Raw genomic sequence first — 13,327 nt, 5'->3', positions numbered from 1 at the left:
GCTAAAGCAAAATCTAAAATAGCTCTACCTTCTTCATTAATTACTCCAAAATCGTAGCCACCATGAATATTTCTGAAATCTTCTACCACTCTACCGACATGTCCATTTAAATCTCCTCCAATAAAAATTCTTTCTTCAAGAGGTATCATTTGTATTAAGTCTTCTAAGTCATTCCAAAATTTATCTTTAGACTCTGTATCTAAACCTACTTGAGGAGCATAAACACTTATAATATTAAAAATCTTAGTATCAATGATAATCTTAAGGGCTATAATTCTATCACCAACTCTATTAATTTTTACAACATTATCTTTCAAACTCTTATCTATAATTACACCTACACCATTTCTAGTGCGACTCTTACCAGAATACCAAAGTTTAAAACCTAAATTATCAATCTCCTTAGCCTTTTCTCCCACCCACTTAGTTTCTTGAATACATAAGATATTAATTTTCCTATGAATCATAATATCAACTAATTCCATTAATTTACCATTGAGAGTGCCTATATTCCAAGATCCTATCCTAATATTAGTTTCATTAGTTTCATGGACTAACTTCTTTACCCGCATTCGCCCGTAATGTGGGAACCCTTGCTTATTTAACACTACACCCGGGCGCCGGTGTAGCGGCCCTTGCACACTTTTCACTGTATTCAGGCTATACAACGCGTCGCTTCCAGGGGACGCCCTAGCACTTACGCAATGATCAAAAGGATTCATGTCATGATTTTTTTGACAAGTTTTACGCTGGTTGTCGACTACCTAACGCAACCCTCCACTTTTCTTCTTGTGTAATATACATAAAAAAAACCTATTAGCTGGAAATAATATTTTTCTTAGGATATCATAAACCTTTGTTTGAAGTACCAATAAAATATCTAAAAAATCTCGTAATTGGACTCAAATGATATTTTTTTTGTCAGCCAAAATTCAAGCACAAAAGTTTGCTACAAACATAATATCAGGCTTACTAGTTATTGAATAGTGATTCTATCATCCCTTTGTATATCTCGGAATTTACCAATTTCACTTTTTATCATTGTCAAGTTTCTTGAGTGGCTCATAGGGGTATCAATATGCCCCTAGCTTTGCATTTTAAATTCAGTGATTAGGTTGTTGCTATGATTTTCTTGTGAAATGAGAGCTTACTCCTTTTGCTTACCTTGCAATCCAAAGATGATGAAAAGTTCTCCCATCCTTTTTCCCATCATAGTCTTTGCATGATATAAGACATAAATTTTTTCTACAAATGAAATATCATTTACTTATATTTTAGTGAAAACCATCTCTTCTTCAACTTTCCGAAATAATTAATGTGTTTTCTATCTCTCCTTTAGTAAACTCTATATTGATTCAAAAGGCTTGTAACATTTCTTATAGTCTTTGAAGTATTTGGTTCTTGCTCGAGCCTATAAAGTGCCTTATCATAATTATTGGTATTATAATCTCCGTTTATGTGGCTTCAATACTTTTTTGAACAATCATTTCTATAATTAGATTGTCGTGGCCTTCTCTTGCCTTCTCTAAGTTAACAAATCACTAAACTCTCAGAAGCTAGCTCATGTGATCTCTTTATAATTTTCAAGTGCTAGAATTATTGTTCTGAGCCTTCTGGCATTAACCTTGATGGATGACACTTTTTTATAGATCGATATTTAAGCATTTATATCAAAATATGATTTAGATTCCCTAGAGTCAAGTTATTGTCTAATCCTCTCAATAAGTGAAGTCAATGTTAGGTTTTTTATTGGAGCTAATTAATATAGTGGATTTACTGAGATAAATACACTTGAGATGGGATTAAAATCTAGCGAGAATTGCTATCTCGACTTGTCAATCGAAATATCCATGTTAATCAAGATAATCATTATATAAATATTGTAAAAATATTTTAACTAGATAATGATATGATTACAACAACGTTAGTTGTTGAGAATCGTTTGAGAAATACATATGAAGATGACGAGCATCTTGGTCAAGGATTAGAAATTCTTTGGATCATGAAAATTACAGAAGGAATCTTTTGGATTAATGTCTTTCTTGAAGCACAAGGAGTATCAATAGTTTTTCTTATCTAACATGTGCCTCATTTGGTAAAAGACTTTAAAAGCTCTATCCATTAGAGTGTCAGCACTGCCCTCATCTGAATCATAAGACTTTTAAGAATTATAATCATCATGGTGTTCAAAAAATGGAGGGAAGTAAGTTGCTTTAAGAATAGGTGGATCATTTTCAATAGTAGAAATGAATGCAGATGATGCAATGATCATCTCCATCGAGTTAGCAGGGGCATGCACAGCACTTGCTAATATCAAGGAAGAATCTAAAATTTATTTTGGATATTAATTGCATATTGGATCTGATAAAAGAGTGGTCAGCAAAGTGGTAGAAAGTTGGATCGGATTGTTTTCTTCTAACTCTTGCATCTAATAGATTTCCTTATGTCCGAATAAATTTTACAATTTTCAGGTAAATTATGCTAAAAATTTTTGTTGAAGAGTAGTATTAAGATGTGCTACATTTAATTTCAACCTTTATCAATATACACGAGTTATAAGCAGATGCACATCTCATTTCCAAAATTGAGAAGTAATGTCTTCCTCAACAAAACTTTTCCTCATAAAGCCTTATTCATTTGCAAAGATTTATTCATTTTAAATACCATAATTGTTTTTTTAGATGATTAGTTGCATTATTTATTTGCAAAGATTTATAAAATTAAGGTAAGGGAATATAAAGGAGACTGGTTGAAATAATGTAAACAAGAATGCAATCAAAATTCCCGTGATATCCAAGTAAATGCAATCATAATATCAGTGATAGGTGATTCCTCAAAAATGCCAAAATAAGGAGATCATTTGTGCATATGCATTGGGTAGGTAGCTACTTATATAGTGGGCTGCTGAGAGAATAATGGAGTAATTTGTTTCTCACGATAACCTTATGATGACGTGATGAGGGATAGTGAACCTGGTAGAATTGCCTCGAACCAATTGTAAATTATACATAAATTTGTTAATAACTTTGAAGTTGGGTAAGCATAACTAGAATATACCAAGAACATAAAAACAGAAATACCTAATATGCTTCGTGATCTCCTTAGTGAAGCTATGTATGGATTTACATTGATGCATGGATGCATATGCTTATGATGAGATATCATTGAATGTTAATAAAAAATTTTAAGTGAAGTGATTTGATGGAGAGGAAGGAAAACATGAATCATTCAACCCATCAATAATCTTTGTAAAAAAACCAGAAGAGGAAGCAAAAAGTGGTGTAATTTTTGAAGTTATGGAGGCAGGAAGAGGAGGCTTTGCGACGCAAGTAAACACTACGATATAAGGCGATGATGGGGGATAGAGAGGGGGTTTAGTTGAAACCTTAGGCTTCAAAGTGGGCAAAGGAGGATAATGCAAGGGATCTTGGGGAGGAAATGTTGACGTGTTCTATTTGAGAAGGACATGAACAAAAGAGATACAGCTTCTGAGTAGAAATTGGGAAACTTGCCGAGAGTTGAGAAATTTGATTGAAAATTAAAAGGAATGGCATAATCGTAGCCCTAGCTAGAGTGGACATTATGAGGCATACCAATCTTAGCAGCCAAACCATATTCATGGGCAAGATGTAAAATTGATTTTAATTTTATTGTCCCTGCATAACATAGGGCGTGAAGGTGCCAAACACAATTGCATTGTGCGGATTCATGTATTGTTGAGAGAGCTAGCTTTCATGAGCTAAACCCCATGCCAAATTGCAAGTGCCAGGATCGCAAGAGTCAAACATACAGAGGCAGCAGGGCATGAGGCTGGGCATATTTCGTGGATTGGCAAAAAAAAGAAGGCTACTTATTTAGAATATTAAGAGAACCATTATATTTAAATAGACTATAGAATGAAATTAGTTTTATTCCAATTCCTAAAGCCAACCGGGGAGATATAGGTGTCAATCAAGGTTAGTATGTGGTAATGAGGATTGCCTGCACTAACATAAGAGAGTGCATTAACTAAATGAATAGAGGAGAGATGTTACCAATCATTAATGAACTTTAATAGCTTTATTGTAATGCTTCCACCTTTTAGTTCCTTTTCTTTGCTCCCTAGTAATGCTTCTCTTTGATCCTTGCCATGCTTCTTTGATCTATGAAATATGAATACTTATGGATTTTAAAGGTATGTTGGATAATATGTTAAACACTTGTGTACTCTAGGATGCCCCATCAAACATGCCGCATAGAGTGCATCAATTTGTATTTGTTTATTAAATTTATCTGATTTTCTTTGGGGCATTACACAAACAATTTTTGACGCGTTTTTTGACCAAATTAATATTATTTCTTTTCCCACTCTCTCTCCATAACTCTCTTTAAATGTTATTTTTAATTAATATATCTTTGTATTTTGTGCTTATATTCCTATAGATGCGCCGATAACTGTTTGTGTGTGTGTGTAGGCACACACACATTGCTGTTTGTATTATTTATTTCTTGGATGTTTCATATTGCCATGTTGTAATCACTTAGTGATTGTTCTTTCATTTGTATCTAAATTTTGCAGATGATTTTATCAATTAATAGAAAATTATAAAATAACTTCATCATATGATCGTTTTATAAAAATAGATGACCTTTTAAAATTTGGATAAGTCTTTTCTTTGATTTATTATCAACATGAATACTTCTCTGGCTGTAAATTAATTACATACCCTCATACTTAATGTTGTTCCTCCTGTTTACATATGTCCTCTCTATGCTGTTGAGAGCTCCTTCCAATGAGCTTATTTGGTTGTGTGGATTCCCTGTAAGATCGCTAATTGCTGAAAATAATGCGCTTTGGATTTCTAGTTCTTTGAATCCCATAAAGTGCCCACTTCTCAAGATATTGCATATCAAAACTGGATGGGTTTTTATGATGGACATCTTGTCTTAACAAGTTCTTCCCTTCATTTTTCATCAAGTAACATAGGATATATTTAACGAAGGCAAGGATGCCTTGTTTACACCCAACCTGAACATGGATGCTTGTATTGTGCACAACATAGGCACAATTCTTGGTTCTTTGTTTGCATCCAATGTAGGCAACCATGCATGGATTGCAACCAACATTGAATTGGTGCAACAAAGCATGCTTGCTTGGGTTGGATGGACAAAGCATATTTCAGGGCAATAAAGGTGGAAATTTTCATTTAATTGTACCGTAAATGGATTCCATTGAAAAACTAACAAATTTCACATGATAATCTAAATATGTAATCTCACAACAATTGTATAGTGTTAAATTGCCCCATTCCTTAATATAAGATGCATCTGCCTCTACCATACTATTAAGGACTTCTTGTTGGGGAAGGGAATGAATAATATATTGGAAAGAAGAGATGAGTTTATATGATGAAAAATAGTTAAAGTTTACTCAAATAATTAATTTTATTTTTGTTTTCCTTTTTAGCAAAGAGATGAGATGGGAGAGTGAGGCGAGGAGAGAATGGCGAGAGTACGAGAGCAAATGAGAGGGTGGCAGAGAGTGCATTAGGAAGAGAGAGAGAGAGATTGCAAATGAATTTCAATTGCAACTACAACAAATGTATTTTGAGCTGAATATGTAAATATTCGAGGGAGTAAACCAAAGAAAACTCCTACTAAGATGAACATATATGGCATGTGAGGTTTCAATTACTTGTGGATTTGCTACTAGCAGGAGGTGAATGGCAAAATTTGAAGCTTGGCTTCCTATTTCTTTTGAGCCATTCACTGGTGCTTTTCTAATGGTATAGTCCACATGCCTGCAGAAGGGACTGAGGCATTACTCATAAGCTGGTAGGGAACATGAGGGAGGGTGTTGTTGTCTCATAGTTTGTAGCGAAATGGTTAGTTTCCTACTCTTTCAAATATTGGTTTTTATTTTGGAGGATGCCTAGAAAAGCTATTTAAAACTTTACTTTTTGTGGAAAATATATTTTTATTTCGATTTATATCTATTGAATGACATTGTGTTTCCCTCATTTCTAAATGTTAGGACTACAAATGATTTTTGGAACATTTAATGGATAATTGTTGGTGGTTTCTCAGGAAGGCAGGATAACTAACGGGTTGTTGAAGTGATGGTTGTAGGCATCCCTAGATGGAATGGCTGTTACAACAATGAATGAATGACATGTGGAGGTTTCTCAAGGGCTAGTTAGATTATGGATTGAAGAGTTCGAGGATGCAGTTTTGGAAGGTAGCAAATGCTAGGGTGTATTGGGATTTTTCCTTGGGATTCATTCATTCTTTTTTAAGTAGGTCTTAAGATTAAAACTTATAGCAATATGTATCGTTTCTTTCTTACAATGAAATATTCATTTATTCCCAAATTTTTCTCTTCATAAATCTCTTTCTAATGGACTAGATTGCAACCAATAAAAAACAAGAAGTATTCCACTTTGTTTCTCCTTATTCTATTTTTCTTTTTTAACAGATTATTATGGGAGATAATTACAAGAAGGCTCTAACTGGATCTAGCAAATGAGAGGATATAGGTTGTCCCTCCACCCAAGTCACACCATAATTTTTGGAGCTTTAGTGAAGCTGTGGTTTCTGAAATTAGCTCCTACAATATAAAATGAAAATAAATTCTAATAGTCTTGCCCGACTCAAATGGTGATATGAGAAAGAGAAAAGTTTGGATACATAAATTGGTACCATCCTTCAACCTGAAATAGTCGACCCTTTCTTTCCATCATGGGATATGAATAATTCTTTGGTAAGTTCCTGGCTATTCATCCTATAGACAACACCTTAAATTCATATATTCGGTTTGTAACCTACGAAACTGTTCGTGAGGAAGTCAGCATAGCATATCTTGATCTTTAAAATTCTACTCAATTGTTTGAACTAAGTATGATCATGTTCATGACCTCACTGGAATCATGAGTGTCACTAAATTCTTCACCCCACTCATATAAATTTGACAAGAACTAGTTATCTTCAAGCTAAATGATTGATACGGATGGTGCTCAAGTAAATACATCAAATTTGTGGAAGAAATAATAATTTATAATTTACTTGCAGCCTCACTAAAAATCTTCATGAAGTTCACGGAAGCGGCATAGGGATTTGTCCACTTTCCATATTTGAAGAAGATTTTGTTAAAGTTTGAAGCGAAAATAATTAACTAAAATTAATGTTTCAAGGTACCAAACATTCCACACGTGCCATTGTAAGTCTTGAGTAGAATGGATGGATATGAGTCAAGCCATAAAAAAGAGATGACATTTCTGCAGTTATCTATATGAAGACCAATTATATGAGTAATTTATTAAAATTTTCATAACAAGCCAACAAATTAGATTAACCTTAAAAATCAACATAAAGACACTCATGTTTATGAAACTAAAAATGAGGGATTAAAGATGAAAATTGTGAAAACCTTTGTGACATTTCCTTGAATAAATGAGCAATTGGATGTTATACATGTTGCTTCTATAGAGTTGCTAACTTCTACTTTTTAGCATAGGAAGGTACATTTTCTCTTCACCTTTACTGCTTCAAGGGATGTTAGAAATGCTGGAATAATGACCAAGGAGTTTCTTATCGCATGAATGTTCTCATCTACTTACATCTTATACTTCATCAGTAGGAATCCTCAAAGTCAGAATTGTTGATGGATTTCTTTCTTCTATTGTTGGGATAGGGATTACTAGAATAGGTTTTGAGCTTTATGTGAATTTCATTTTAAATTTCTCTTGCAATCTATTTTATTTCAGCAAAATAATGAAATAATTGCAACTACAAAATCACTTTTTAATCAAAATTTTGTGAATTTTCACTCTCGGGATAATATAATTGAAAGTGCTAGTTAGGTTAGATCTTTGTACTACATTGATAGAGTTTCCAAAGAAATTAATCATGCTATTGCTTTCAGCTAAGAAATCTCTTTTCTTGAGAAAATGTATAAATATATATTATCGCATTATAAATATTGTCATCTAAGTTTTTCGCATCCTAAGAGCTTTTTTTCTTCTTTGTTTGGTATTTGTGAAAACTTTTAGTTAAGATCTGTCAGCTTGCCAACCGCTAAAGAGCTCCTTTCAAACCCATGCTATACAAAGTAAAGAGTTAATTTATTCACCTTTTTTTTCCCTCATAAACCTCTATATAACGGGTTAGATTTTAGCCAATGAAGAGCAGTTAACATTCGACTTTTCTTCCTCCCTATTTATTTTCTATTTCATTCTTTTTGAAGATATCATAGGGATATTTTAGATTACACTGTTACCAAAGCAGACAATGAGTATCCATATGTTAAATTTTTTAAGGAATCAGACCCCTAGCACCCCTAGCATCTATATTTATAGAAAAGGGCTAATACCAATAGGTCACGTGTCTGAATATCCATATTCATTCATGCCAAATAGTAGATATTCTATTAAACTTAAAAAATTCTTTTGCTGACTTTCCAGATGATCTAATGCAGGTATAAAAGATGCCAGTGATAAGAAAATATTAGTAGACATGTTACTTTGGGCTGTTGACAACCAACCGCCTGCAAATTATTTGCTTATTTCGGGGGATCGTGACTTCTCCAATGCACTGCATCAGCTTAGTATGAGGAGATACAACATCCTCCTAGCTCAGCCTCGTTATTTCTCTCAAGCACTTACTACTGCGGCCAAGACTGTATGGTCTTGGACTGATCTTCTGGCAGGCGGTCCACCATTGTCATCCTCTTCTCTAACAAATGAAATTGGTTCAACTTCAGAAGCTAACAGAAATAGTTCTGCAGAAGAAAGGAAGCCTAGTGATTTCCTTTCATCCAACTTGAATCTGGCATTTCAGAAAGCTAATGCCAATGGAGAAGCTGACAACCAAGTCAAAGGAAAGCAACAGGCATCAAATATTCAAAGACAGCCAAATGGCAATAATTTCAGAAGGAATGATTGTATCCAGTATCACTCCGGAAGCCAAAGTCTTACTAATTCCACTCCAATTAGCCAGACATCTAACAGTACAATATCAAATACCGAAGCTTTGCCCAAAGCACATACTAATTATTTAGCTATCCCACAACAATCACTTGTAAATTCCCCTCACAAGTGCATTAGCTCAAAAAACCCTGATCTTAAGCAACATAATGCTCATGAATCTGGAGCTGCTAAAGTCAGCACATTGGAGCCTTACCGTAGTAATGATAAGGTGAGTGTCCCATACAATTTTAATAATAGCCAATTTCAATGTGGATCTACTAATCTCAGCGCAATAGAGCCTTACCGTAGTAATGATAAGGTGAGTGTCTCAACCAATTTCAATAATAATCATTTTCGTCCCCACTCCCTTTATCCACCAGATATAAAACCCCCTAGACCCTATCAACAGTTTGGGAACTTTACTCGTTCAAGTTCTCCTATGCTCAACTGTTATCCTCAATCTACGTGGCATAGTGCTCCACCCATCGTACAGGAAACTCCAAGGCCAAATGCCCTAGCAATTTCAACACAGTCAACCAGGACGAGTGCTCCTATATTTCCCTCGACAAAGCCTAATGATCCTTCCTTTTCTTCAGCTTCTCCAATTGTACCTGACATTAGTAAACTTACTATTACTCAATATCCTAATGCTTTTTATTCCTATCCTAGAGAATCTAATATTCCACAATATAAGCTACCTTGTTATCAAGATAATATGCAAGGCAACCATGTCTGGAACCATTCCGATCCTTCTCTTGTCGTCCCGAATTTGATTGATACCATCCTACCAGCCATCCACATATTAAAAAAAGAGAGAATACCTCCCACAGAAGCTAATATAACAGATTGTATTCGCTATGGGGAGTTGAACCTCCAAGATTTTGATGTTAGAAAGGCCCTGGAACTGGCTGTCCAACATCATGCTGTTGTTAAGCACAAAGTAGGAGATAACCTCTTTTATATTTATAAAGGAGAATCGCTTTGGAGCTGTGTAAATATTATGAATAGTCAGGTAAGACTTCCCAAGGCAGTGTGTGATGCAGTTCTCAAGTTCCTATCTTCAACTGAGGGCTATTCTTCCATGATGGCCTCGCGGTGCATGTATGTAAATTCCTGCGCTTCTCAAATTCCTATGGTTCTTTTTTATTATTTTTTTATTTTTATTCTTTCTGAACTCAACAGGTATTTTTCTTGTGTGTGCAGGTATGATGCAGCATCAATACTCAGGCGTTCATGCTTAAATACTCTCACTTTGGGTGAAGTTCTTCAGATACTAAATGTAGCAATTCACCAAAAGAAGTGGATTTTACCTCATTCTTCTGGTTGGCAGCCGTTGTCTCTTCCTTCTCCTATGGTAGCTGCTTCAGATATGAATGCAGAACCTCCATCCGCTTAAAATCTACTACTAGCGAAATTAAATCGAGTTATATAGTTGATTAGGGAGTGGGGATTAAGGATAGTCCCTGTAGTAAAAAAATTTAGTTTGTGGCATATTTTGTTCACCTGTTGTAACGTCTTTGGTTGTCATATCTGAATTTGTTGTATTTTTATGAAGATTCGGCGATACTAAGTATTAATAAAACTATTTTTCGTTTCTCCTAGAATTTTCAAGTCTTAGATGCTATTCAATATGTTTTTGTGGGATGGCTTTTGAATGCTGCATTGGAAGATAGTTCAAGATAGTTCAGCAAGCATCGTTGTAGTGCATTGAACAGTTGGAGAAATATGATAGCTTTTGTTGTGTTTGTTACAAGGAGTAAAATTGCAACTTAATTTGACTATAGGATTTGTCCTATAAACTTGAGCCTATTTAAAATTTAGAAGTGTATATCCATAGACAATTTTTTTAAGAAAATAGTTAGGCTAAGTTTAATGATTCAGATTTCCATTACAACATAAAATTTTTTAGTTTGTTGTGGAAATCAATAATAAGACGCCTTTCCTTACCCAATCTCTTCCTTCATGGAGTGTAAATGTGTTCAATTAAAATGATATAAAAGTTTTTGCTTTTGTTGGGTTTCTATGGAGTAAAATTGAGACTCAATTTCCCAATTAGACTTATTCTAAGAAACTTAAGTCTACTTAAGAATTTAAATGGGTATAACAAGCGGTAATGTGTGGAAGAAGAAAATTATGCCAAGTTTAATGTGACAATTCAACTTAACCTTATAGTTTGGGTACGACTTAAGTAACTGAATGCTAAATTAAGCTAAGTTTGGAGCTAAGGAGCTACTAAATTAGGTAAATACATATGTCAAACTAGACTTAATTGGCTAACTAGGTCTATCGTAATGAATTTTGCAGCTAGGTTGGTTTTAAGCATGTTATCTAACCCCCAAACAACAGTTTCAGTTACTCAATTGAGCTTAGCTAGCCAATTAGAATTCATAAAAAGCTTTATAATCACACTCAAAGGCTATTTGAACTAAGTGTTATGTGAAAAATTGACGTCATTGGTGGGTATTTTTTATCGTTCAACTGTCATAGATTTTGAAAAATTTATGTATAAATGATCAGATATGACATTCAAAGAATAATATACAACCCCGAATAATAAAAATATTGCATTTGAATGGATATAAATACTTGAATGATGAAAAATTTTGTCATTTATGGATCTATGAAACCAGGAATTTTCCTTACCTTACTGTTGTAAGATAAGATTTATTTAATTTTGTTGTCTAATATCCATATGAGGGGGCTCCCTCAAAATTAATTATATCTCAAGCTTAACTCACGAGAATACTCTCAATTAATGTTTTATACATTTCTTAATCATCAATAATTATTTGGGATATGATAGATTTTGAAAACTCAAATATGTGGATTTGAAGATTTGATTGTAACTAAATGATTAGATTGGATAAATATCAGTTTTACTTAAGCTGAGCAACTTGTATTTGTTGAGCAAATTTTATTTTAAAAGTTTATTTTGAGTTACTTAAGTTCAGTTTTTGTCTAAATTGGTTGGCAAATTTTGAAAATAGTGTTTAAATTCTTAAAATTGATTTGTTGAGAATTATAAATCTTTTGAAAATTAATTTGTTAAAGAGAAATTGATTTTTTTTTTAATTTTATTTTAAATTTTGTTTAAAATTCTTATAAAGTTCATTTTAAAGTTTAAAGATTTTTATTACTTTTTGAAATTAATTAAGATTCATAATAATTCAATTTTAGGATTGGTTGAAACCTTTTAAAGGTATATGCCGGTCGCCAAATTGAGAGTTTTGGTCGGTTGCTTTAAGAATATAATTTAATTTAATATAAATTTATAAAATTTTGAAAAGTTGCATTTTATTTTTGAAAAATGAGACCAAATGAATCTCATATATTTAATAGTTTAATTGATTGAGCACAACACCACGAGTGATACACCTATCCCGATGAATAGACACATTACTCAATAGCAATGCTCGATTAAATAAACTAAAGAATTTATGACATTTGTTTCTATCTGTGAACATTTATGTTGATCGACAAGTTCTCCTATCTAATATAAAAGATTAGATAAAGTTTATATTACCTTGGTTCTAAAGTTTCCTATAAGAGCAAACCCCTATAGTTAATTACATCACAGACAACCAAAGTTACCTAAGAAAACTCTCGATTTAGATCAGAGGTATTTGTCTTCACAAATTTAACGTTTAGAGCTTTCAAGGTCGGACATGAAAAATTGAAATGGGAAGGGATCAAATAGAAACAGTTATTGTAGAATCCGAAGGAAAAAAAGGTAGGGGATGCCATAGATCCTGAGAAGAATCTTGGTGACTTCTCAAACTATCTTATGGTTTGGCTTCAGTTTCAAAGAGATATTATTATTTATTATGGTTTGGCTTCAGTTTCAAAGAGATATTATTATTTATTTCATCTAGTCAATTTTATTATTTAGGGCTTACATTTGCATGATATCGATCATGCAAATATCCTAGGAAGATAGGTGGACTTATGTCTTACCGAATGACAACCTTAGAGCCTAAAGAGAGTTAAAATTTATACTACTCAGCATGACTGTGCAAGAGCATAAATATAGGCTGAGGATTTACACTGTGTTATACGTATTACCTCAAAGTCTCAAGGCTTTTTGTTTGATTCTAAAGAAAGATTTGTTGATGTAGACTCATTTGCTCTCTCGAAGATGTTCTTTTGGAAACCCTCAACGTACTCTCCACGTTGTTTGCTCTGAGCTCCTTGTTCAAGTAGCAGTTCCAAGGTTTAAGGTTTCACGGTTTTGCAGTGTATGTGCAATGTTTTGATTTTGTTGCTGTTGTTGTTTAAATGTCTTATTTAGGTGCATTTTAATTTAATTAGAGCAACACCAGTTAGGATCCCACAGTTCCCTTATTTTGCCATCACTATTTTCTTCTGAATTTAATTAGCTTGACTGA

The 13,327-nt window shown here is 33.5% G+C and overlaps 1 protein-coding gene across 1 annotated transcript in view; it reads left to right on the top strand.

The window, feature by feature from the left end:
* LOC110032858 (meiosis arrest female protein 1 homolog) overlaps positions 1-10,532 on the top strand; it is a 23,494-nt gene extending 12,962 nt beyond the window's left edge. The window contains exons 2-3 of the mRNA XM_020736628.1: positions 8,453-10,043; positions 10,146-10,532. Of these exons, the coding sequence (XP_020592287.1) occupies positions 8,453-10,043; positions 10,146-10,338 (1,784 nt within the window). The 3' untranslated portion in view covers positions 10,339-10,532. The remainder of the gene's footprint in view (positions 1-8,452; positions 10,044-10,145) is intronic.
* Positions 10,533-13,327: the final 2,795 nt, after the last annotated feature.

Source organism: Phalaenopsis equestris, unplaced genomic scaffold (genome assembly GCF_001263595.1).
Source record: "Phalaenopsis equestris unplaced genomic scaffold, ASM126359v1 Scaffold001039, whole genome shotgun sequence".
Classification (NCBI taxonomy): Eukaryota; Viridiplantae; Streptophyta; class Magnoliopsida; order Asparagales; family Orchidaceae; genus Phalaenopsis; species Phalaenopsis equestris.
The sequence above is the reverse complement of the archived record's forward strand: the minus strand, read 5'-3'. Positions and strand labels throughout refer to the sequence as shown.